Source organism: Oncorhynchus tshawytscha, linkage group LG09 (genome assembly GCF_018296145.1).
Source record: "Oncorhynchus tshawytscha isolate Ot180627B linkage group LG09, Otsh_v2.0, whole genome shotgun sequence".
In the NCBI taxonomy this organism is placed as follows: Eukaryota; Metazoa; Chordata; class Actinopteri; order Salmoniformes; family Salmonidae; genus Oncorhynchus; species Oncorhynchus tshawytscha.
The window spans coordinates 57,580,216-57,607,385 of record NC_056437.1 but is presented as its reverse complement, the minus strand read 5'-3'; the positions used below and the strand labels follow the sequence as shown (position 1 = coordinate 57,607,385).

At 43.3% G+C, this 27,170-nt stretch overlaps 1 protein-coding gene across 4 annotated transcripts in view; it reads right to left on the bottom strand.

Annotated features, from left to right (window-relative positions):
* The window catches only part of camkk1a (calcium/calmodulin-dependent protein kinase kinase 1, alpha a), a 137,701-nt gene that overhangs the window by 29,831 nt on the left and 80,700 nt on the right, over positions 1–27,170 (bottom strand). For all 4 annotated transcript variants that reach the window (XM_024432640.2, XM_024432641.2, XM_024432639.2 and 1 more), the window contains exons 6-14: positions 26,680–26,816; positions 16,628–16,664; positions 14,860–14,881; positions 10,200–10,288; positions 4,350–4,549; positions 2,698–2,751; positions 2,243–2,316; positions 1,229–1,316; positions 144–272 (exon numbers count right to left, since the gene is read on the bottom strand). In XM_024432640.2, the coding sequence (XP_024288408.1) occupies positions 144–272; positions 1,229–1,316; positions 2,243–2,316; positions 2,698–2,751; positions 4,350–4,549; positions 10,200–10,288; positions 14,860–14,881; positions 16,628–16,664; positions 26,680–26,816 (830 nt within the window). The remainder of the gene's footprint in view (positions 1–143; positions 273–1,228; positions 1,317–2,242; positions 2,317–2,697; positions 2,752–4,349; positions 4,550–10,199; positions 10,289–14,859; positions 14,882–16,627; positions 16,665–26,679; positions 26,817–27,170) is intronic.

Here is a 27,170-nt window from a genome sequence, read left to right as displayed (position 1 = left end):
CACACACAGGTCTTAGAATCAGATGATTCACACACAGACGTGCACACGCACACACAGACCCATGACCACACAAACACATGTTTGTACGTCCATGAAGGCAGGCAGACACAAAGGCATGCATACACACACTTCAGACTCCTTACCACGGTGGACAGGCTGGGGACAAACTTGACAGAGTTCTGCACCTCCTCTTCAGTGACCTCCACCACACTGCAGTGGTCCTCCTCTAGAGGCAGAGGATCACAACCATCCTGGGTCACCCACGGGTCCAACTGACGGAGACACACACAACCAGAATGTCACAATGATATGGTATGTGCTTGGGCACAACTGGACAAATCCTACCATGAGAGATATGCCCATGCAGAAGAATCTAAAGGTACTGTAAGATCCTTGTCAAATAATTACTGGAGATGTGGATGATAAGACAACCTAATAAGGCTTCCTGGAATGATGGAACAGGACAAAAACACAGAGAAAAGCAAAAAGACAAAGCACTCAGAAAGCCTAGCAGAGAGAGGGGGAATAACTATCGAAATCATCTATTGGCCAGAGTTTGACCAGAGTTTTAATGACTCAAACCTAAGCGTATGTTAACTTTCGACTTCAACTGTACATATCCACATTTATGTCTATGCTCCAGCACAACATCCAGCCCTTTTATGAGTACTTCTGCCAGCTTCAAGCCTTCTAATATAGGGAGCTGATGCGGAGGGCCGACATTGAGAGAGAGGCCCGCATGCACCCAGTGGTACAGAAAATAAAGGCCTGGTCTGACTCTGAGGACACTGCTGAAGAACAGGAAGAGGTCGTGGCGCCTCCACAGATGAGGCAACATGGGAACTCTGACGAGCAGTGGCTCTTTTCTGATGAGGAGATGGAGGAACTGGAGGCCATACCCACACCCACACATAGCCCCTGGAGAGAGATGATCCGCTGACAACAGATCAGATTACAAGTTAGAACTCGTAGGGAGAGAGGATTCAGCCTTCACCTTTAGTTTTGGGACTTCGCTTACTTGCACTTGTGTGTGATCTTTAACACTAAGGACAGCTGTTGATCTGGCAACCTACTGGGAGAACACGTTCAGTCATGTTCATGACCCATTCAGCACTGCCTGTTAATGAGTCCCATTGAAACTACCTTATGCAAGTAACCTCCTACAGTACCATTCGTCTAAGTAAGGGGGATGACGGTGGAGCCCTGGACTGGTTCCTCCTCCCCTCACCTTGATCTCAGGTATGGTGATCCTGGTGTCAGGGTTTTTGTCCAACATTTTCAGGATAAGAGTCTTCAACTCCTCACTGATCTCTGGCCTACAAGAACACAGACACAGAGGTCAGATACACAGCGATCGGGGGGGGTTTCGACAGTTCTGTTAACAGCAGTTATTGATCACGTAAACAATGAACAGAGGTAAAAATCCTCCAACAGTATCCGTCTTAAATAATGACAGTGGTGGTAGCTAAGCTAACCCAGGCAGTGTTGTTGTAAGGTGTTTGCATTGAGATGAGCCCGTTATGTAATGTGATGTTGTTGTGTTAGGAGGACTGGGGAACAGCATGCTATCTTCCCACACAGAACAGCTAAGGGTCCACACCAGATGCACGCACGCATGCACAGAGACTATTTCATTAAGCTGGGGATGACAAGATTACATGTCCTACACAGACAGGGAGACTATTTCATTAGGCTGGGGATGACAAGATTACATGTCTTCCCCACACATACTCCAGCTGACACTCTCGCTCTCTCTGTTTCGCTGTGCTCCTCTGTCTCCCTCTCCCGTCTGTTTTTATCTCACTCTTCTTCTTTCTTTCTCGCCTATACCGGACACAGAGAATTAGAATTTGCCTCCAGGCTACTTTTTGTCTGGCATTGGGTGTTTTTTCAGAGAGTGAAGGAGATAAGAGGATAGAGTGAATGAGAGAGAAGGAGAGAAGAGGAGAGAGGAGACTGGGAGTGAGTGTTACAGTCTGCAGGTAACCACTACTGACACTCCGGTTTGGCTTCAGAGGATCTGTATTTTTTTTATCACATTCAGTTGACAGAACACTAGGAACATCACCATACTTTTGAAGGGTGTGTGTGCTTGTGTGAGAGTGACTCCTCTGAGCAACAGCTAAGTTGGCAGCGTCGGTTTCAACTCTGGGATGTCTGGAACATCAAGTCTGTCTCATTTAATAAAGAGGACGGAGGGGTGATGGAGTAATGGGACAGAGAGAGAAAAAGAGAGACTTACGACTCTGGGAACTCCACACATTTAGTCCTGATCTTATTGTGTAGAACCAGGATGTATTCATCAATGAACGGACACTGCAAGTTGAAAAGCGAAAAGAGGAGAGGACAGATGAGGAGAGGTTAAAAAAAAGTGAGCGTTATAAGTTATAATTAAAATTCTAAGAACATCTTGGGGCAAAACAAATCTCTATTCCTAGGTAAGAGCATAAATATGATGTGCACCAGACTGCACTAAAATGAAATGCTAAATGTTCCACTGTTCCATTAGACGTCTGTGAGAAGTTATATACAGAGGGGCCAGCTGTGATAGAGACTCATAACTATCTATACATAGGAAAAACCCCTCTTCCACCACTTCTCCCATAGAATGTCACTGAAAAAAATAATGTTTGGTGGCAGGCTGGGAAGTAGTGAAAAGAAGAGAAAATGGACACAGAAATCAGCTGGCTTGCTTACCTTCCCAAACACAAAGCAGTAGACAGTCACTCCCATGGCCCATACATCCAATGCCTGAAAAACAATAGCAGTCAAACGGTAAGAGGAGCTGTACCAGTGAACACAGAGACACAGACTCATAGACTCAGAATAAGATGACACAGACAGACATACAGACTGACAGACAGACACAAAAAGACACAGACAGGTAGATACAGGCAGATAGACAAGCACTCAAGCACACACAAATACACACACCCACACACACAGACACACCGCTAATACCACTTTCCAAGTCCACTATCAGCCCAACGAGTGTATCTCTAGGGACCTTTGCAGGGCAATCAGATAAGAAACAGAATCAGAGAGCCAATCGAGCCTCAGCCTGCAGCCATCCATCAGTCTCATTCCTGCCTTGCTCTCTCTCTCTTCACCCCCCTCCCTATCTCTCTGCCCTCGATCTAACAGCTGGGTTCCAATGTGCAGCACACTGACTGACCAGGACACTCTCTCTCTCTGCCTGCTTGGCTTGCTTACTGGCTGGCCCGGCTGGCACTATGATTGATAAACCCTGCCCTCTGACCCCAGCCACTCTTTCACATGGCCCATTAGAGCACTGCACAGCCAATCTCTTCTATACAGATACAGACAGGCTACTGCAATTTCAGAGCGACTGAGAGAGTGCCTTTTGTTTTGTGTGCTTTTAAACATCGTCCACTGAAATCAAATAATTTAGATTGTGTTTTGCTGCTGAGTATAGAATTAGCAGACGTCAATGATACAATGTTTGCTCTCACACAAGGCTCGGGGACTACTTGACAAATCAGAACAGGAGTGGCACTTGTACAGCACATGTTCCCTGAAGACAGACAAAAGGAAGGCTAGTGGCCTAGAGCACTTGTCTCCTACCCAGTTCATACTCTGCTGACAGTTTTGCCTGTCGTGCAATTTTCTGTTCCAAGTTCTCAGTTGCAGGCAGGGTCTTCCTGTCCGTGACCAAACCCATCAAATCAAACGGCCATTTGGGGATTATCCAGAAAAAGGCCTGAAAATGAATTAGTTATCTTATATAAAGCGGGTGGGCTGATTAAATAGAAGCCCAAAGAGATGAGCTGTCAGTCAGAGCAGCACAAAGATGCTGTGTTGTGCTGCCTAGTGATGGACTCTGCTCTGCTCTCTCCTCTCCTCCTTTCCTCTCCTCTTGTCTCGCTGCCTGACGCTTGTTGCTAAAGTATGCAGGGAGGGACACGGAAAGAGAGAGAGATAGAGAGAGAAGGAGGGAGAGAGGTAGGCTTCCTCCTGGCATCGTTGGCCCCACAAATGCTCTCATCTCCTCCCCTCTCTTCTCCTATCCTCCCCTCCCCTCTCCTCACCCACCGCTCTCCTCTCTGCTCCACTTTGACTGGCGGCGGCTCATTTCAATTTCATGGTTTTTATTCCTCTTCCTCCTGTTTTGCCTCCTGTTCCTCAGCCTGTTCCAACGGCTCGGCTGGCTACAGGCCAACATCTACTGCAAACGATGCTGCCAACCCTTGAACATCCACAGCTCTATATAAACAGCCTGGGAAATATACATTCCCCATGTTAGCAAAAATATTGTACTGCAACGAGAAAGCACACACACGCACACACACACACACACACACACACACACACACGCTCTTTGACCATACCTTTCCACTGAAGCTCTGGTGGATATCTGACAGGGTCTCTGGGGCCATGAAAGCAGGAGTCCCAGCCGTAGAGGAGAGCAGGGCATCGTTGCCCTCAAACTGGTTACTGACCCCAAAATCAGCAATCTTCACATGGCCGTCATCCCCCAGCAGCACGTTAGCAGGCTTGATGTCCCGGTGGACAATCTTCTGGTAGTGCACTGAGGAGAATGGAGAGAGAGAACGAGAGATAGGCATTTTACAGGGTATTCTAGCAAAATAGCACCTTGTAGAACTTAGTATTCCATGGGCCTGCACCTGACCATTATGATTTGGCAAAGATACAGCATTTTCTGTGGTCAGAAAATTGCAGGGCAATGCTAGTAAGGGGGGAAAGTGTGAGTGTTACTTCACGAAAGGCAGTATTTTTTGCCTTTCATGAAGTACTCTTTGAAGAGGTAGGTAGGGTTTCAGATGTTTTTCTGAAGACGGACAGGGACTCTGTTGTCCTAGCTTCAGAGTGAAGCTGGTTCCATCATTGGGGTGCCAGGACAGAGAAGAGCTTTGACTGGGATGAGCGGGAGCTGCCAAGAGACCAGAGGTGGCAGAACGGAGTACTCGGGTTGGGGTGTAGGGTTTGAGTATAGCCTGAAGGTAGGGAGGGGCAGTTCCTCTTGCTGCTCCGTAGGCAAGTACTATGGTCTTGTAGTGGATGCGAGCTTCGACTGGACCCAGTGGAGTGTGCGGGGTGACATGGGAGAACTTGGGAAGGTTGAACACCGCATAGCAACGATAGAAGTAACCGTGTGAGGATATGACGGAGCTGAGTGACTTGGTGTATAGAGAGAAGAGGAGAGGGCCACCAACCGAGCCCTGGGGGACACCAGTAGTGAGAGTACGTGGTGCAGACAGAGATCCTCCCCACATCACCTGGTAGGACTGGCCTGCCAGGTAGGATGCAATCCAAGAGTGTGTAGAGCCTGAGACGCCCAGCCCTGAGAGGGTGTAGAGCAGGATTTGATGGTTCATGGTGTCGAAGGCAGCGGATAGATGTAGGAGGATGAGAACATGCGGAGAGAGTCATAATTGGCAGTGTGGAGAGCCTCCGGGATATAGAGGTGCAAAGTCTCAGTTGAGTGAATCCCGTCTTGAAGCCTGGTTCCGGTCAAGAAGATCGTTCTGAGAGAGATAGCGAGAGAGTTGGTCCGAGACAGGATGCTCAAGTGTTTTGGAAGGAAAAGAAAGATGGGATACCAGTGTCATTTTTTGACGTCAGATGGGTCGAGTGTTGTTTTCTTGAGGAGGGGAATGGCTACTCTGGCTATTTTGAAGTGAGAGGGGATGCAGCCAGTGGTCAGGGATGAGTTGATGAGGAACATGAGAAGGTCTCCAGAGATGGTCTGGAGAAGGAGGGGTTGGGGTCGAGTGGGTAGGTTGTTGGGCAGCCGGACTTCACTAGTTGCAGGATTTCATCTGGAAAGAGAAAAAGGTCAGGAAGGTAGGGCAGGAGAGGAGGGCCGAGCCAGCTGGGAAGAAAGTGCAAGTCATAAGAACGGGAGCAGAGTAGGGTCGAAGAGGCAGAATCAGGAGACAGGAGCTCCTCTACTTCTAATACCAGGCAAATAGAAAGACAACTTACTCATTATACATTTTAGTCATTTGGCAGATACTCTTATCCCAAGCAACTTACAAGAGCAATTAGGGTTAAGTGCCTTACTCAAAGGCACACCGACAGATGTTTTACGTAGTTGGCTCATGGACTCAAACCAGTGACCTTTCGGTAGTCACGGCTCAGCCACCAATTGTGCAAGTTCTCCCACTTAAAAAGACGAGAGAGGCCTGTAATTTTCATCATAGGTACACTTCAACTATGACAGACAAAATGAGAAAAAAAAATCCAGAAAATCACATTGTAGAATTTGTAATTAATTTATTTACAAATTATGGTGGAAAATAAGTACACTGTTGCTGGTCTTTTGGCCCATTCCTCTAGAGGAATCTCCTCTAGAGCAGTGATGTTTTGGGGCTGTTGCTGGGCAACACGGACTTTCAACTCCCTCCAAAGATTTTCTATGGGGTTGAGATCTGGAGACTGGCTAGGCCACTCCAGGACCTTGAAATGCTTCTTACGAAGCCACTCCTTCGTTGCCCGGGTGGTGTGTTTAGGATCATTGTCATGCTGAAAGACCCAGCCATGTTTCATCTTCAATGCCCTTGCTGATGGAAGGAGGTTTTCACTCAAAATCTCACGATACACGGCCCCATTCATTCTTTCCTTTACACGGATCAGTCGTCCTGATCCCTTTGCAGAAAAACAGCCCCAAAGCATGAGGTTTCCACCCCCATGCTTCACAGTAGGTATGGTGTTCTTTGGATGCAACTAAGCATTCTTTGTCCTTCAAACACGGCGAGTTGAGTTTTTACAAAAAAGTTATATTTTGGTTTCATCTGACCATATGACATTCTCAGAATCTTCTTCTGGATCATCCAAATGTTCTCTAGCAAACTTCAGACGGGCCTGGACATGTACTGGCTTAAGCAGGGGGACACGTCTGTCACTGCAGGATTTGAGTCCCTGGCGGCGTAGTGTGTTAATGATGGTAGGCTTTGTTACTTTGTTACTTTGGTCCCAGCTCTCTGCAGGTCATTCACTAGGTCCCACCGTGTGGTTCTGGGATTTTTGCTCACCGTTCTTGTGATCATTTTCACCCCACGGGGTGAGATCTTGCGTGGAGCCCCAGATCGAGGGAGATTATCAGTGGTCTTGTATGTCTTCCATTTCCTAATAATTGCTCCCACAGTTGATTTCTTCAAACCAAGCTGCTTACCTATTGCAGATTCAGTCTTCCCAGCCTGGTGCAGGTCTACAATTTTGTTTCTGGTGTCCTTTGACAGCTCTTTGGTCTTGGCCATAGTGGAGTTTGGAGTGTGACTGTTTGAGGTTGTGGACAGGTGTCTTTTATACTGATAACAAGTTCAAACAGGTGCCATTAATAAAGGTAATGAGTGGAGGACAGAGGAACCTCTTAAAGAAGTTGTTACAGGTCAGTGAGAGCCAGAAATCTTGCTTGTTTGTAGGTGACCAAATACTTATTTTCCACCATAATTTGCAAATAAATTCATTAAAAATCCTACAATGTGATTTTCTGGATTGTTTTCTTCTAATTTTGTCTGTCATAGTTGAAGTGTACCTATGATGAAAATTACAGGCCTCTCTCATATTTTTAAGTGGGAGAACTTGAACAATTGGTGGTTGACTAAATACTTTTTTGCCCCACTGTACCTACCTAGGGATGTGCATCTTTCCCTTTCAAGATGATTCGATACGTATTTAGATACAGTGGCATGCTAAAGTATTCACCCCCCTTGCAATTTTCCTATTCTGTTACAACCTGAAATTAAAATGAAGAGGGATTTTTGGGGGGGATTGTATCATTTGATTTACACAACACGCCTACCACTTTGAAAATGCAAAATATTTGATATTGTTAAACAAACAAGAAATAAGACAAAAAAAAAAAAAACTATTCACACCGGCAAAGTCGATACTTTGTAGAGTCACCTTTTGCAGCAATTACAGCTGCATGTCTCTTGGGGAATGTCTCTATAAGCTTGGCACATCTAGCCACTGGGATTTTTGCCCATTCTTCAAGACAAAACTGCTCCAGCTCCTTCAAGTTGGATGGCTTCTGCTGGTGTACAGCAATCTTTAAGTCATACCACAGATTCTCATTTGGATTGAGTTCTGGGCATTGACTAGGCCATTCCAAGACATTTAAATGTTTCCCCTTAAACCACACGAGTGTTGCTTTAGCAGTATGCTTAGGGTCATTGTCCTGCTGGAAGGTGAACTGCCGTCCCAGTCTCAAATCTCTGGAAGACTGAAACAGGTTTCCCTCAAGAATTTCACTGTATTTAGCGCCATCCATCATTCCTTCAATTCTGACCAGTTTCCCAGTCCCTGCCGATGAAAAACATCCCCACGGCATGATGCTGCCACCACCATGCTTCACTGTGGGATGTTGTTCTCAGGGGTGATGACAGGTGCTGGGTTTGCGCCAGACATTGCGTTTTCCTTGATGTCCAAAAAGCTCAATTTTAGTCTCATCTGACCAGAGTACCTTCTTCCATATGTTTGGGGAGTCTCCCACATGCCTTTTGGTGAACACCAAACGTGTTCACTTGCTTTTTTATGTCCACTCTTCCGTAAAAGCCCAGCTCTGTGGAGTGTACGGCTTAAAAGGTCCTATAGTCAGATACTCCAATCTCCGCTGTGGAGCTTTGCAGCACCTTCAAGGTTATCCTTGGTCTCTTTGTTGCCTCTATTATTAATGCCCTCCTTGCCTGGTCCCTGAGTTTTGATGGGCGGCCCTTTATTGGCAGGTTTGTTGTGGTGCCATATTCTTTACATTTTTAAATAATGGATTTAATGGTGCTCCGTGGGATGTTACTGATATTGTTTATAACACAACCCTGATCTGTACTTCTCCACAACTTTGTCCCTGACCTGTTTGGAGAGCTCCTTGGTCTTCATAGTGCAGCTTGCTTGGTGGTGCCCCTTGCTTAGGGATGTTGCAGTCTTTGGGGCCTTTCAGAACTGGTGTAATATAAACTATATGTGACAGATCATGTGACACTTAAATAAAGTCCACCTGTGTGCAAACCTACTAATTATGTAACTTCTGAAGGTAATTGTTGCACCAGATCTTATTTAGGGCGTGAATACATATGCACGCACCACTTTTCCGTTTAAAATGTTTTACTTTTTTTTGAAAACAAGTAATTTTTTTCATTTCAGTTCACCAATTTGGACTATTTTGTGTATGTTCATTACATGAAATCCAAATAAAAATCTACTTAAATTACTGGTTGTAATGCAACAAATGTAGCCTATGTTTTTGGTCGTTCCACTTTGTTTCTGAAATCACCATTACCCACTAATTAACTTGTCATTTTTTCAGATTAAGTGTTTGAGTTAGTAATGAGATCAAACAGGAGCTAGTTTTTGGTTCTACCTGGAACCAAAAAGGGTTATTCAAAGGGTTGGTTCTCCTGTGGCGACTGCCGAAGAACCCTTCTAGATAGTACCTTTTTTTCTAAGAGTGTAGCCCAAGCTTTGCCATGCTTCTACAGAAGCCTACAGAGCACATTAGATTGGATTATATTGTCCTCCAAGAAGGAAATGAATTTCCACATGCTTGTACATAAACAGAGACCAACAACAAACCCATACACCCAATCATAACATTTACAATAACAAACCAAACCAAATTTCCCTACTGTATAGAGAGCATACACTTCCTACGTAGCCCATTCTCTACAACGCTACTACAGTACAGTTTACCTATTGATGTACTGATTGTGCTCATAGCCCTGTGAGCCAGACCACACTCAGGCTAAAATGGCCTTAGAAAAGCCCTAATTGGTTATGAGCTCAATGGCGCTGAGGGGAGATTGTGTGTGACACACCAGAACAGAGAAGCCCTTTGGGACCTAAACATACTGTGGCTGGATGGGAGATAGATGAGGGATGAGTGGAAAACACAAAGAGGGGGGAAATGGAATCGGAAGTCTACCAGGCACACTGTTCAATGCTGTTCAGTTTAATGGAGGCAGTGGTGGTGTCTGGCTTGCCTCTCCACTGAGATTGATATGAGGGTAGTGGGTTAGTCTGGTAGCTCAGAGCGAGACCCTCGGATGGTACCTACAATCATGTATACAGGTATGTGGGTCCTTACAGCGCTCCATGCCCAGGATATCGAGAACGATCTCTCTCAAGTAGAGGCAAGGAGGGGTGGAGGAGCAGTAAGGGAGGAAGAGGGGAGGAAGAGGAGAGGAGAGGAGAGGGAGGAGTATGATGCTGGTACTCACAGTACTCAATGCCCAGGACAATGTCTCTGAAGTAGAGGCGTGTTTGCTCCTCAGTGAAGGGGCTGTCTGTGGGGACCTCCATCACTGGACTGGGACCGCATCAGGAACCAACACACAAACACACAGAGAGAGTTAGCAAGAGAAAAAGAGAGAGAGAGAGAGAGAGAGAGAGGGATAGAGACAGATAGAGAGACAGACAGACAGATGGAGAGACAGGGATGCAGGGAGACAAAGAGAGATCTTTTTGTCATTAACCGCTGGGAGGATACCGGTTAAGCTACTTTAGTTCCATTCCATATGGCATTTGAATACCGCTTGTATATATAGATCCAAATCCAAGCACACTCTGGAGCAGATTGTACAAACAATATTGTTACACAAGACAACCACACAACCTCCCACGTCACTGGCACCCAACATCTAATAATGGCATGTCAAATCAAGGACCAAAACAGCACCACCGGTAACAGCTCAATGTCTCCTGCTCACATAGACAAGACTTCATTTAATTCAGGGCTTAAATGGAACATGACCAATCTGTCCATGCTGTACAGAAAATGGTAGAGACTAGAGACATAGCTGCAGTCTGTTACTCAGTGTTAATTATCTATGCTTAGTCACTTTACCCCTAGCTACATGTACAAATTACCTCGACTAAACTGTACCCCCGCACATAGACTCGGTACCGGTACCCGCTGTATGTAGCCTCGTTGTTGTCATTTTATTGTGTTACTTATTATTATTTTATACTTTTGTTTATTTTGTCAATATTTTCTTAACTCTTCTTGAACTGCACTGTTGGTTAAGGGCTTGTAAGTAAGCATTTCACAGTACAGTATGCACCTGTTGTATTCGGAGCATGTGACAAATAAAGTTTGATTTGATTTAACCACCAAATCACTAATCAGCTATTCGACAGACAGCTAGCTACAACACTCAAATGTGTCTGAAGTCCTCCATTTCATTACATGACTCCAACTAAATGGCTATATCCTGAGTGTGTATAGATAGAAGGAGTAATGGAATTGAAGTTAAAGGGAAACTGCGTTTCCATCTCCTCTCCGGGAAGAAATAGACCATTACAAATATCGAGACTGAGAAAAACTAAATGATCTATTCTCTCACTCTCTCTCTCACTCCCTTCCCTCTCCCCCTTCTCTCTCCTTACCTTTCCACTTCTCTCAGTTCTCTGTCTGGCAATGGAAGGTCAGTACCTACCCTGGAGATCAAATATTCACTTCTCTCTCTACCTCACTCCTCTCCTCTCTCTCTCTCCCCCCTTATTCTTTTCCTCTCCTCTCCTTCTCCCCCTCTCTGTCTGAGTAACAGTTAAATAGGCAATAGGTGGATTAGCTGGGAAAAGTTTCCTTTCCATTGAAGCAAAATGTCTTGATTCAGAAATAACCCATGCGACAACCTCTATTTCTTCTGTTTTCTTCATAATGTCATAAAGCCGTTAGCTTCACATCAAATTGGCTTCTTTGTGATAGAAACAGGGGAATAGTATTACTAATAGCTGATAATGTGCTGTGAAAGTCCTGCCTACTTCCTGGATCATGTCCCATACTGTTTTTGAATGGGATTCACAAAAGGTTTTACTTTTTAAACATACTGTTTATCTTAAATGACAGCATTTTAATGCATTTGATGATAATACTCTTGAATCTCATTCAAAAACAATATGAGACATAATCCAGGAAGTAGGAGGGACTTTCGTAGAGTATAGCTGATATTAATATTACATTTGCGTCTTTGGTGTCCAAAGCGTCTATGGGTCCAAAATGTCTTTGGGTCCATTTTTCTACAGGAAGGGATGTATAATTATTAACTGGACATGAAAGGGTTAACCAACAGAGCCCAACCAGTGGGGCAGAAAGTGTAGAGAAACACTGGTGCAGTACTAATACCACTGATAATAACTGGCAAGTGTAAAACATAAGCACATAATGAATCCCGAGAGAGAGAGAGAGAGAGAGAGAGAGAGAGAGAGAGAGAGAGAGCTCAGTGAACAAACACAGGCACTACATCAGCTTTGAGTAATGAAGGAGAACACTGAAGAGAGGAGAAGGGGGATGAGGGGAAAAGGGAAGAGGGGATGGCAACCTGGTCTCAGAGCATTTCATATTATTCTGTATGTAAATCAAAAGTACTTTTGGGTTTAATTTTGAATGCTTAGCAGGACAGGAAAATGGTCCAATTCACACACTTAACTCAAATCAAATCAACCTTACAGTGAAATGCTTACTTACAATGCAGTTTAAAGAAAAATCAGTGTTAGGAAAGTATTTAGTTAAAATAAACTGAAGTAAAGAAGAAAAAAACAAAAATAAAAATAAATAAAAATACAAATAAAATAACAGTAACGAGTCTATATACAGGGGGTACTGGTACAGAGTCAATGCGCGGGGGGCACAGGTTGGTCAAGGTAATTAAGGTAATATGTACATGTAGGTAGGTAAAGTGACTATGTATAGATAATAAACAGAGAGTAGCAGCAGCGTAAAAATGCAGGGGGTTCAATGCCTATGACTAGGGTGGCTGGAGTCTTTGACAATCTTTAGGGCCTTCCTCTGACACCGCCTGGTATAGAGGTCCTGGATGGCAGGAAGCTTGGCTCCAGCGATGTACTGGGCCGTGCGCACTACCCTCTGTAGCGCCTTACGGATGGATGCAGAGCCGTTGCCATACCAGGCAGTGATGCAACCAGTCAAGATGCTCTCGATGGAGCAGCTGTATAACTTTTTGAGGATCTTAGGACCCATGCCACATCTTTTCAGTCTCTTGAGGGGGAATAGGTCTTGTGGTGCCCTCATCATGACTGTCTTGGTGTGTTTGGACCATGATAGTTTGTTGTTGATGTGGACACCAAGGAACTTGAAGCTCTCAACCTGCTCCACTTCAGTCCTGTCAATGAAAATGGGTGAGTGCTCAGCCCTCCTTTTCCTGTAGTCCACGATAATTTCCTTTGTCTTGATCACGTTGAGGGAGAGGTTGTTACCACACTGCCAGGTCTCTGACCTCCCTATAGGCTGTCTCATCGTTGTCGGTGATCAGGCCTACCACTGTTGTCTCATCTGCAAACTGTGGAGTGCAATAGAGATTGCGTCATCTGTGGATCTGTTGGGGCAGTATGCAAATTGGAGTGGGTCTAGGGTTTCTGGGATAATGGTGTTGATGCACTTCATGGCTACAGATGTGAGTGCCCTGGGTCGGTAGTCATTTAGGCAGGTTACCTTCTTGTTCTTGGGCACAGGAACAATGCTGGTCTGTTTGAAACATGTTGGTATTACAGACTCAGTCAGGGACAGGTTGAAAATGTCAGTGAAGACACTTGCAAGTTGGTCAGAGCATGCTTGGAGTAATGTCCTGGTAATCCATCTGGCCCTGCGGCCTTGAGAATGTTGACCTGTTTAAAGGTCTTACTCACATCGGCTATGGAGAGCGTGATCACACAGTCATCCGGAACAGCTGGTGCTCTTATGAATGCATCAGTGTTGCTTGCTTCGAAGCGCGCATAGAAGACATTTTGCTCATCTGGTAGGCTAGTGTCAGTAGGCAGCTCGCGGCTGTGCGAGAATGTGATATATTACATTTCATATGGTATGTATTCATTTGTGGGAGTCCATCACCTATTTGGTATGAGATGTTACGAATTACAATTCGTATTATATGTTATGAATTCGCAAAACGTACAATATGTTACGAATTAGCAAAACATACAATATGTTCAGAATTTGCTAAAATTATGATATGTTACAAATTTTGCTATGTGGCTAGGTTGCTAATGTTTGCTAGCTGGCTAACGTTAGCGAGGCTATGGGGTTGGTGTTAAGGTTTGGGATAAGTTTAGGAGTTAAGTTAAATGGTTAAGGTTAGGGGAAGGGTTAGCTAAAACGGTTACATTTAAGGTTATTGAAAGGGTTAGCTAACATGCTAAGCAGTTGCAATGTAGCTAAAAAGTAGTAAGTAGTTGAAAAGTTGCAAATTAGCTAAAGCATAAGTTTCAAACTCGCAACCTTTGGGTTGTGTCACGTTCTGACCTTAGTTCCTTTTGTTTTGTCTTTGTTTTAGTATGGTCAGGGCGTGAGTTGGGGTGGGCAGTCTGTTTGTTTTTCTACGTTGGTTTCTGTGTTCGGCCTAGTATGGTTCTCAATCAGTGGCAGGTGTCGTTAGTTGTCTGATTGAGAATCATACTTAGGTAGCATTTTTCCACCTGTGTTTCGTGGGTGTTTGTTTTCTGTCTTTGTGTATGTCGCCAGACATGACTGTTTCGGTTTTCGTTAATTCACTTGATTGTTTTTTGTATTTCAGTGTTCAGTTTGGTTCATTAAATATTACATCATGAACACTTACCACTCTGAAAATTGGTCCTCCGATCCTTCACTTCTCCTCCTCAGAAGAGGAGGACGAGATCCGTTACAGGTTGCTAGATGTTCCCATTTAATGCCCCAAACATTCACCCCGACCATCCACTTTAGTTTTGTTTTTGCATAAGTAACCATATGTCTTTTGTAACCATACCAAACATAACATATCATACTAATTTAAGTATCCTGAATGTACGTGTACATGTTCATGTACACGTGTTCATGTCTAGTCTATGAGACCAGGATGGGGTGGGGACCAGGCTGTAATTATTGTTGGAAAAAGTGCTACTCACCCCTTTGGCATCAAATCAAACACTGCAGGAGAGGGAGAGAGGAGAAACACATCAGTCTACATACGGTGCATTCAGAAAGTATTCAGACCCCTTCCCTTTTTCCACATTTTGTTACGTACAGCTTTATTCTAAAATTGATTAAATAAATAAAACATCTCATCAATCTACATACAATACCCCATAATGACAAAGAGAAAACAGGTTTTAGACATTTTTGCAAATGTATTAAAAATAACAATGCAGAAATACCTATTTACATAAGTATTCAGACCCTTTGTTATGAGACTCAAATCAAATTGTATTGGTCACATGGTTAGCAGATGTTAATGCGAGTGTAGCGAAATGCTACACTCGAACTTGAGCTCAGGTGCATCCTGTTTCCATTGATCATCCTTGAGATGTTTCTAGAACGTGATTGGAGTGCACCTGTGTTAAATTCAATTGATTGGACATGATTTGGAAAGGCACACACCTACAGTTGACATTGCATGTCAGAGCAAAAACCAAGTCATGACGTCGAAGGAATTGTCCGTAGAGCTCCGAGACAGGATTGTGTCGGGGCACAGATCTGGGGAAGGGTACCAAAACATTTCTGCAGCATTGAAGGTCCCCAGGAACACAGTGGCCTCCATCATTCTTAAATGGAAGAAGTTTGGAACCACCAAGGCTCTGCCTAGAGCTGGCCGCCCGACCAAACTGAGCAATAGGTAGAGAAGGGCCTTGGTCAGGGAGGTGACCAAGAACCCGATGGTCACTCCGACAGAGCTCCAGAGTGGAGATGGGAAAACCTTCCATAAAGACAACCAACTCCATTATTTTTTTTGCAAAAATGTTTTAAAAAAAAGCTGTTTTTGCTTTACAGGGGAAAAAACTATTTAACCCATTTTAGAATAAGGCTGTAACATAACAAAATGTGGATAAAGTAAAGTGGTCTGAATACTTTTCAAATGCACTGTACAGTACATACATGTTTGTCAAAGAGACTGTAGTATATTCTAGAACTCGGATGCCTAATTCCGCCTTTCTTTCTACTGCCATGCCTACTACCTTGGGCCAGTAACCGAAAGGTTGCTGAATCGAATCCCAGAGCTGACAAGTTAAAAATCTGTAATTCTGCCCCTGAGCAAGACAGTTAACCCACTGTTCCTCGTCAGCCGATTAAGGCAGCCCCCCGACCTCTCTGATTCAGAGGGGATGGGTTAAATGCGGTAAGCACATTTCAGTTGAATGCATTCAGTTGTACAACTGACTAGTTATCCCCCTTTCCCTACTAGTACTGGTCGAAGGAATCCAGCCATAGTCTATGTACCCTGTGGAGTTGTGGTTCACTCGTAGAAAAGAAGGTTCTTCCTAGAACCATAAAGGGTTTTTCAATTGACCCCATAGGAGAACACTCTGAAAATATTTTCAGGGGGTTCCAAGTGGAGCCCTTTTACTAATACAATGTTCTACGTGAAACCCTTTCACCACTTTCACTTTCACAGCTAAAGGGTTCTACTTGAAACCAAAAAGGGTTCTCCTATGGGGACAAATGACAAAACCTTTTTTCTAAGAATTTGTGGTAAGGGCTTCATTAATGAGCTGTCCTCTAGTTTAGCATGTTCATATGGAGTCAGCTATGCCAACTGCTAAGGGCAGCAACAGGCTGATTTAGAGTTTGAGATAAGCACGCTCAACTTGGACTCTCACATAAATCATTCATTAATGTCAATGGGAGATTAAGTGCACATCAAGAGAGCGGGAGAGAGCAGTCTGGTGAGGTACATACCCATGTGGAGGTTGTCCTCTGCAGGATCATCCAACACCTGCAACAATGATAACACATCATCAGGAATACCTCATATAATAGAATACACAACAGACCCTTGTTAAGGGAATTTTTATCAATAATGACTAATTATGTATACATTTCAATCAGGACTGACTAATCAGAATACTATTATATTACTGTATATGTATGAATTTTCTTTATAATCCTAGTACTGAATATAATGTGTGTAAATATAATCAAGAATTAGAACAATGACTGTCTGTTCCTTGGTAGAAATGAATGAACTTCTAGCCAGACTGGCTAGAAGGCTTATCTACACAGGCAGACCTTGGCTCTGATCGTAAATTATCTTAGTAGGGGGAGACAATGTGGGAAAGCTTGAGAACCATACAGCCATTGTACTGGAGCGGAGATGAGACGGGCTAGTACAAAAACTAATGACGTCATTTTCAGTTTATAACCTGTGGTAAAATGTATCCTGGGCAGTACTCTCGAGAATAAACGCTGCTGGTTGATTTTAAAGACTGGTCTCTGTCCATTTTATACAAATAAGAGTCTTACAAATTCTTATGAATTGACAGAGTGTTTGTTTAATTTTAATTGGGTATTAAAACATAGAGGAATTTAATTCCTGTAACAACCCTATAGAATAAGGACATGGCATTAGCATTACACTGAATAATGCAGCGTAACAAGTATTCATTGGCCTTTAAAGCACCTTTCTTAAGAGTATGTTAGATGCCAGTTCGAACTGATGCCCAAACGAGGGGGATATTAATATCTAACATGTACTCTATCATTGTACTAACCATCTGTGACAAATTAAATTGCCATGTTATATTTTACATTTTCCTCTAGCAGAAACAGTAATATTTGAAAAGGAGAGAAAGGTTTCGAGCATAATAAGAACATTTTACTGGTCTAGAATCCAATATTGGCTCTAAAATTCATTAACAAAGCACTATTAATATGGTCCCATCCTAGACCCAACCCAGGCCCAGTACAGTAGAACAGTGTTTGCCAAACTGTTTCACTAGGGCCCCCCTTACATCATTGGGGAACACCACGCGCCATTTTAAAGCTAATTTCCTGCAATTCCATTTTTTTTTGCCATGGGATGGAAAGAACATTTAGCAGTTTTAAAGCTAATTTCCTGTTCATGTGATAGCAAAATCAATGAGCAAAAACATCTAGCTAAAAAATGTTAGCTGACATGGGCTAGGACTTATGTTAGGAATTTCTTTCTTTCTTAATGCGTTTGAGCCAATCAGTTGTGTTGTGACCAGGTAGGGTTGGTGTACAGAAGATAGCCCTATTTGGTAATTTCTCTTTGCTTATTTGAGCTGTTCTTGCCATAATATGGACTTGGTCTTTTACAGAATAAGGTTTTTTTCTGTATACCACCCCTACCTTGTCACAGCACAACCAGCTCAAACGCATTAAGAAGGAAAGAAATTCCACAAATGAACTTTTAAGAAGGCACACCTGTTAATTGAAATGCATACCAGGTGACTACCTCATGAAGCTGGTTGAGAGAATGCCAATAGTGTGCAAAGCTGTCATCAAGGCAAAGGGTGGCTACTTTGAAGAATCGCAAATATAAATATATTTTGATTTGTTTAACACTTTTTTTGGTTACTACATGATTCCATATGTGTTATTTCATAGTTCTGATGTCTTCACTATTATTCTACAATGTAGAAAATAGTGGAAATAAAGAGAAAACCCTTGAATGAGTAGGTGTGACCAAACCTTTGACTGGTACTGTATACATATACATATACATATACATACATACATACATACATACATACATACATACATACATACATACATATATACATACATACATACATACATATATACATACATACATATATATATACATACATATACATATACATATATATATATATATATACATATATATATATACATATACATACACATACACATATATACATATATATATATACATATATATATATACATATACATACATATATACATACATACATACATACATACATACATACATAACATATACAGATAAATAGATACATAAAAATGAAACAGAAGGCATTTGAACCCAGTCTGGCACAATGGGAAGATTCATGTGGGACACAAGCATATACACAATATATACACACGTGGCATTTACCACATGGAAGCTAATTATTTTCATAATTTAATTATAGGTAGCCCTTTTTCTTTTATTCCTGGCTTTATCTAAATATTCCGCAAACGGAAATACACAATGAACAAAAAAACATTTCAGTTTCTCCTCATTGCTCAGCCACATAATGCAAGGGTTTGTTTGAATTCAAGACCAGATTGATCTCAGTTTGTCATTGTCAGATTAGCCACGCATTTCGGTTTCTTAATCCGGCCCTGGGAAAGGAGGGCGGCTGGCTGCTCTGGGATGGGGCTGTAGAGTTGAAATACTAAGCTAAGAGGAGCTCCACTTTCACTGTAAACTCATTACGAATGACTGGCACAGTGCTGCTGGGAGCCCCAGAGGTACCCATGGCCACCCACTGACTCCATCCCATCCCCAGTTTCTCCACCCTGCCCTCCTTTCACTGTAAACTCATTATGACTGGCGGGCCTGGCATGGTGCCACCTACTGACTCCAGCCCCAGCCCTCCCCGAGCCCTCTATCCACCAACACCTAGCCCTCCACCCACCCAGCCCTCCATCCTGCTCTGATGAGGCACCCAATTACGGCTGGGAGCCCCCGCCATCTGCCTGTGATTGAAGAGCACTCTGATGGTGTCACTTGGGAGAGGAGAGAGAGGGTCAGTGCGGTGCTTGTCTGTCTATCATCTCTAAATGTGCCTCTCCCATCTATTCCCATCTCCTTTACATAAGCCACTGTGGTAAGCAGCGCAGAACTTGGTTCAAATCAAATCAAATCAAATTTTATTTGTCACATACACATGGTTAGCAGATGTTAATGCGAGTGTAGCGAAATGCTTGTGCTTCTAGTTCCGACAATGCAGTAATAACGAGCAAGTAATCTAACTAACAATTCCAAAAAAAAAAAAAACTACTGTCATACACAGTGTAAGGGGATAAAGAATATGTACATAAGGATATATGAATGAGTGATGGTACAGAGCAGCATAGGCAAGATACAGTAGATGATATTGAGTACAGTATATACATATGAGATAAGTATGTAAACCAAGTGGCATAGTTAAAGTGGCTAGTGATACATGTATTACATAAGGATGCAGTCGATGATATAGAGTACAGTATCAACGTATGCATATGAGATGAACAATGTAGGGTAAGTAACATTATATAAGGTAGCATTGTTTAAAGTGGCTAGTGATATATTTACATCATTTCCCATCAATTCCCATGATTAAAGTGGCTGGAGTAAAGTCAGTGTCATTGACAGTGTGTTGGCAGTAGCCACTCAATGTTAGTGGTGGCTGTTTAACAGTCTGATGGCCTGGAGATAGAAGCTGTTTTTCAGTCTCTCGGTCCCAGCTTTGATGCACCTGTACTGACCTCGCCTTCTGGATGGCAGCGGGGTGAACAGGCAGTGGCTCGGGTGGTTGATGTCCTTGATGATCTTTATGGCCTTCCTGTAGCATCGGGTGGTGTAGGTGTCCTGGAGGGCAGGTAGTTTGCCCCCGGTGATGCGTTGTGCAGACCTCACTACCCTCTGGAGAGCCTTACGGTTGAGGGCGGTGCAGTTGCCATACCAGGCGGTGATACAGCCCGCCAGGATGCTCTCGATTGTGCATCTGTAGAAGTTTGTGAGTGCTTTTGGTGACAAGCCGAATTTCTTCAGCCTCCTGAGGTTGAAGAGGCGCTGCTGCGCCTTCCTCACGATGCTGTCTGTGTGAGTGGACCAATTCAGTTTGCCTGTGATGTGTATGCCGAGGAACTTAAAACTTGCTACCCTCTCCACTACTGTTCCATCGATGTGGATGGGGGGGTGTTCCCTCTGCTGTTTCCTGAAGTCCACAATCATCTCCTTAGTTTTGTTGACGTTGAGTGTGAGGTTATTTTCCTGACACCACACTCCGAGGGCCCTCACCTCCTCCCTGTAGGCCGTCTCGTCGTTGTTGGTAATCAAGCCTACCACTGTTGTGTCGTCCGCAAACTTGATGATTGAGTTGGAGGCGTGCATGGCCACGCAGTCGTGGGTGAACAGGGAGTACAGGAGAGGGCTCAGAACGCACCCTTGTGGGGCCCCAGTGTTGAGGATCAGCGGGGAGGAGATGTTGTTGCCTACCCTCACCACCTGGGGGCGGCCCGTCAGGAAGTCCAGTACCCAGTTGCACAGGGCGGGGTCGAGACCCAGGGTGATTTGATGACGAGCTTGGAGGGTACTATGGTGTTGAATGCCGAGCTGTAGTCGATGAACAGCATTCTCACATAGGTATTCCTCTTGTCCAGATGGGTTAGGGCAGTGTGCAGTGTGGTTGAGATTGCATCGTCTGTGGACCTATTTGGGCGGTAAGCAAATTGGAGTGGGTCAAGGGTGTCAGGTAGGGTGGAGGTGATATGGTCCTTGACTAGTCTCTCAAAGCACTTCATGATGACGGATGTGAGTGCTACAGGGCGGTAGTCGTTTAGCTCAGTTACCTTAGCTTTCTTGGGAACAGGAACAATGGTGGCCCTCTTGAAGCATGTGGGAACAGCAGACTGGTATAGGGATTGATTGAATATGTCCGTAAACACACCGGCCAGCTGGTCTGCGCATGCTCTGAGGGCGCGGCTGGGGATGCCGTCTGGGCCTGCAGCCTTGCGAGGGTTAACACGTTTAAATGTCTTACTCACTTCGGCTGCAGTGAAGGAGAGACCGCATGTTTCCGTTGCAGGCCGTGTCAGTGGCACTGTATTGTCCTCAAAGCGGGCAAAAAGTTATTTAGTCTGCCTGGGAGCAAGACATCCTGGTCCGTGACTGGGCTGGGTTTCTTCCTGTAGTCCGTGATTGACTGTAGACCCTGCCACATACCTCTTGTGTCTGAGCCGTTGAATTGAGATTCTACTTTGTCTCTGTACTGGCGCTTAGCTTGTTTGATAGCCTTGCGGAGGGAATAGCTGCACTGTTTGTATTCAGTCATGTTACCAGACACCTTGCCCTGATTAAAAGCAGTGGTTCGTGCCTTCAGTTTCACACGAATGCTGCCATCAATCCACGGTTTCTGGTTAGGGAATGTTTTAATCGTTGCTATGGGAACGACATCTTCAACGCACGTTCTAATGAACTCGCACACCGTATCAGCGTATTCGTCAATGTTGTTGTCTGACGCAATACGAAACATCTCCCAGTCCACGTGATGGAAGCAGTCTTGGAGTGTGGAGTCAGCTTGGTCGGACCAGCGTTGGACAGACCTCAGCGTGGGAGCTTCTTGTTTTAGTTTCTGTCTGTAGGCAGGGATCAACAAAATGGAGTCGTGGTCAGCTTTTCCGAAAGGGGGCGGGGCAGGGCCTTATATGCGTCGCGGAAGTTAGAGTAACAATGATCCAGGGTCTTTCCACCCCTGGTTGCGCAATCGATATGCTGATAAAATTTAGGGAGTCTTGTTTTCAGATTAGCCTTGTTAAAATCCCCAGCTACAATGAATGCAGCCTCCGGATAAATCGTTTCCAGTTTGCAGAGAGTTAAATAAAGTTCGTTCAGGGCCATCGATGTGTCTGCTTGGGGGGGGATATATACGGCTGTGATTATAATCGAAGAGAATTCTCTTGGTAGATAATGCGGTCTACATTTGATTGTGAGGAATTCTAAATCAGGTGAACAGAAGGATTTGGTTGCATCCCAAATGGCACCCTATCCCATATAAAGTACACTCCTTCCCAGCTAACACATTTGGTTCCTTGGAAATTGTGTGTCTGTTTCTGGTTTCACATTGTTGTGGGAATGAAGCCATAAATAGAATGACTGGTAAAACTAAATGTTTTTTCAACATTGTGAGAAGAGAAGTGAAAATGTTGCCTGTTCTGGGAACATACACTACCGTTCAAAAGTTTGGGGTCACTTAGAAATGTCCTTGTTTTTGAAAGAAAAGCACATTTTTTTGTCCATTAAAATAACATCAAATTGATCAAATACAGTGTAGACATTGTTAATGTTGTAAATGACTATTGCAGCAGGAAACGGAAGATTTTTAATAGAATATCTACATAGGCTTACAGAGGCCCATTATCAGCAACCATCACCCCTGTGTTCCAATAGCACTTTGTGTTAGCTAATCCAAGTTCATCATTTTAAAAGGCTAATTGATCATTAGAAAACCATTTTCATAATATGTTGGCACAGCTGAAAACTGTTGTCCTGATTGAAGAAGCAATAAAACTGGCCTTCTTTGGACTCATTGAGTATCTGGAGCATCAGCATTTGTGGGTTCAATTACAGGCTCAAAATGGCCAGAAACAAAGATCTTTCTTCTGAATCTCATCAGTCTATTCTTGTTCTGAGAAATGAAGGCCATTTTATGTGAGAAATTGTCAAAAAAGTGAGGATCTCGTACAAAGCTGTGTACATTTTTAGGTTTCTGGGATGTTCTGAGAACGTTTTACTCTGGTTCTGTGAAATTTGTCCTGGGATGTTTTATGGGCGATCTGAGAATGGAAAATATAGGTTATTTGAAGGTAATTAAATATGTGACTGACCGTCTCAAATTGGTCTTATGTAGCAACATTTTAAATTGTTTTTTTACATTGGATAAAAGTAGAGACTCAGCGGAAAAAATGGTTTCTCATACACTACAATTGAGAAACAATGGGAAAGTAATTCTGCTTTGAAAATTGATCAACTTGTATCCTCACTTTTGAGAAAAATGGCCTTTGAATGTTTTGGTACCTACTGTAGAGCTCTTATTTGCCTAATCTCATTCAGCATTGTTCACACCCTCGTAAGCTTTAGCCACACCTATCTCTGCTTTTCCAACAGTCATGAAGGAGTTCCCACATATGCTGAGCACTTGTTCGCTGCTTTTCCTTCACTCTGTGGTCCAACTCATCCCAAACCATCTCAATTGGGTTGAGGTCTGGTGATTGTGGAGGCCAGGTCATCTCATGCAGCGCTCCATCCCTCTCCATCTTGGTCAAATAGCCCTTCACAGCCTGGAGGTGTGTTGGGTCATTGTCCTGTTGAAAAACAAATAATAGTCCCACTAAACGCAAACCAGATGAGATGGCGTATCATTGCAGAATGCTGTGGTAGCCATGCTGGTTGAGTGTACCTTAAATGCTAAATCAATTGCAGACAGTGTCACCAGCAAAGCACCCCCACATCACACCTCCTCCATGCTTCACGGTGGGAACCGCACATGCAGAGATCATACGTACATCTACTCTGCGTCTCACAAAGACATGGCGGTTGGAACCAAAAATCTTAAATTTGGACTCATCAGACCAAGGACAGATTTCCACTGGTCTAATGTCCATTGCTCATGTTTCTTGCCCAAGCCGTTCTCCTCTTCTTATTGGTGTCCTTTAGTAGTGCTTTCTTTGCAGCAATTCGACCATGAAGTCCTGATTCACGGAGTCTCGTTTGAACAGTTAATGTTGAGATGTGTCTGTTATTTGAACTCTGAAACATTTATTTGGGCTGTAAATTCTGAGGCTGGTAACTGTAATGAACTTATCCTCTGCAGCAGAGGTAACTCTAGGTCTTCCTTTCCTGTGGCGGTCCTCATGAGAGACAGTTGCGACTGCAGTTGAAGAAACTTTAAAAGTTCTTGAATGTTTGACCTTCATGTCTTAAAGTAATGATGGTCTGTTGTTTCTCTTTGCTTATTTGAGCTGTTCTTGCCATAATATGGATTTGCTCTTTTTCCAAATAGGTGATATCTTCTTTTTACCACCTCTACCTTGTCACAACACAACTGATTGTGCAAAATGTTTCTGTAACAAAACAATGTGGCCAGCTCAAACGCTGACTGTTGTAATCAATCGTAACAGCACATTCTAAATAAGTGTTCTAATCACACCTGTTTGAGCATATGTTACAGGGACAACTGTAGAATGATCACACCCTTTTGTTCGTACATGTCAAACGGTTAAAAAGATAGAAGATAAACAGAGGATTTTGTTGATAATTACAACTGAATGTACAGTTGAAGTCAGAAGTTTACATACACTTAGGTTGGAGTCATTAAAACTCATTTTTCAACCACTCCACAAATTTCTTGTTAACAAACTATAGTTTTGGCAAGTCGGTTAGGACATCTACTTTGTTCATGACAAGTCATTTTTCCAAAAATTGTTTACAGACAGATTATTTCACTTATCACAATTCCAGTGGGTCAGAAGTTTACATACACTAAATTGACTGTACCTATAAACAGCTTGGAAAATTCCCCAAAATGATGTCATGGTTTTAGAAGCTCCTGATAGGCTAATTGCCATAATTTGAGTCAATTAGAGGTGTACCTGTGGATGTATTCAAGGCCTACCTTCAATCTCGGTGCCTCTTTGCTTGACATCATAGGAAAATCAAAAGATATCAGCCCTCAGAAAAACCATTGTAGACCTCCCCAGGTTCCACATTCATCTGTACAAACAATAGTAGGCAAGGATAAACATCATGGGACCACGCAGCCGTCATTCCGCTCAGGAAGCAGACGTGTTCTGTCTCCTAGAGAATAAAGTACTTTGGTGCGAAAAGTGCAAGTCAATCCCAGAACAGAACAGCAAAGGACCTTGTGAAGATGCTGGTGGAGACAGGTACAAAAGTATCTATATCCACAGTAAAACAAGTCCTATATCGACATAACCTGAAAGGTCGCTCAGCAAAGAAGAAGCCACTGCTCCAAAACTGCCATAAAAAAGCCAGACTACGGTTTGCAGCTGCACATGGGGACAAAGATCGTACTTTTTGGAGAAATGTCCTCTGGTCTGATGAAACAAAAATAGAACTGTTTGGCTATAATGACCATTATTATGTTTGGAGGAAAAAGGGGGATGCTTGCAAGCCGAAGAACGCCATCCCAACCGTGAAGCACGGTGTGGCATCATCATGTTGTGGGGGTGCTTTGCTGCAGGAAGGACTGGTGCACAAAATAGATGGCATCATGAGGAGGGAACATTATGTGGATATATTGAAGCAACATCTCCAGAAGTTAAAGCTTGGTCGCAAATGGGTCTTCTAAATGGAAAATGACCCCAAGCATACTTCCAAAGTTGTGGTAAAATGGCTTAAGGACAACAAAGTCAAGGTATTGGAGTGGCCATCACAACGTCCTGACCTCAATCCAATAGAAAATGTGTGGGCAGAACTGAAAATGCGTGTGTGAGCAAGGAGGCCTACAAACCTGACTCAGTTACACCAGCTCTGTCAGGAGGAATGGGCTAAAATTCACCCAACTTATTGTGGGAAGCTTGTGGGAGGCTACCTGAAGCGTTTTACCTAAGTTAAACAATTTAAAGGCAATGCTACTAAATACTAATTGAGTGTATGTAAACTTCTGACCCACTGGGAATGTGAGGGAAGAAATAAAAGCTGAAATGAATCATTCTCTCTGCTATTATTCTGACATTTCACATTCTTAAAATAAAGTGGTGATTCTAACTGACTGGAATTTTTACTTGGATTAAACGTCAGGAATTGTGAAAAACTGAGTTTAAATGTATTTGACTAAGGTGTATGTAAACTTCCGACTTCAGCTGTATATTTTTTTATATATTTTTAAAAACCTTTAGGAAACGTTATGCAGAAGTACTGAAATTCTCATAGAAGAACATTGTTTTCTTGACGTTCTCTCAACTATTTGAAAACACTTCATTGTCAAACCAGTTGAAGAACGTCTCTAGAACATTACCCAAAATGGTATTAAATGTAAACATGTTTGAAGAAACTTCTGTTAAAGTAATGAAATACCAATAAAATAACATTTTTTTGGTCAAGTTCCTTAAATGTGCTGAGAATGTTCCAAAGCCAAGCAATTTTATTGCACCATTCCCTGAAAGTTGTGGTAAGGTTGTAAAAATAAGGATGGGACAACCATGCTCTCACCAAGCTTTAAAAAACATATGGTTCTCAGAACGTTATGTGCTAGCTGGGTAGGCTATATCCTCACCTCTACCAGTTTGACTATGTTGAGATGGTCCAGCTTCCTGAGTATGGCAATCTCCTGATAGACCCTCTCCAGGGGGCCTAGGACTTTGGGCAGCTCTCCTTGGACCGCCACCTTGGGTCCTCTAGGAGGGGGGCGACCTGCAGGGAATCACAACAGCCACACAAACCACCAACCTCACGTTAGCTGACAATTCCATTAAATTCAATACAATTTTATTCATCTCTTCAGGTGCAATTAAGAAAGGCAATTTACTTGAAAGCATCCTAATCAACACCCTCCACAACAAAGTCCCTGTTAGCAGTCTCACAAAGCATATATGAGACTCAAGTCAATAATTATACTTAAAATCACTCATATCTGGGTACATGAGAGAAGCCAAGTGTATACAGGAGTCATGCTACTGCTTAAGATTAGTGTGACCACATTTAAAATACCCAATTGTGGGGACAAGGGAATGATTTTGAGGGACATTCACAAGACAGACTAGTATA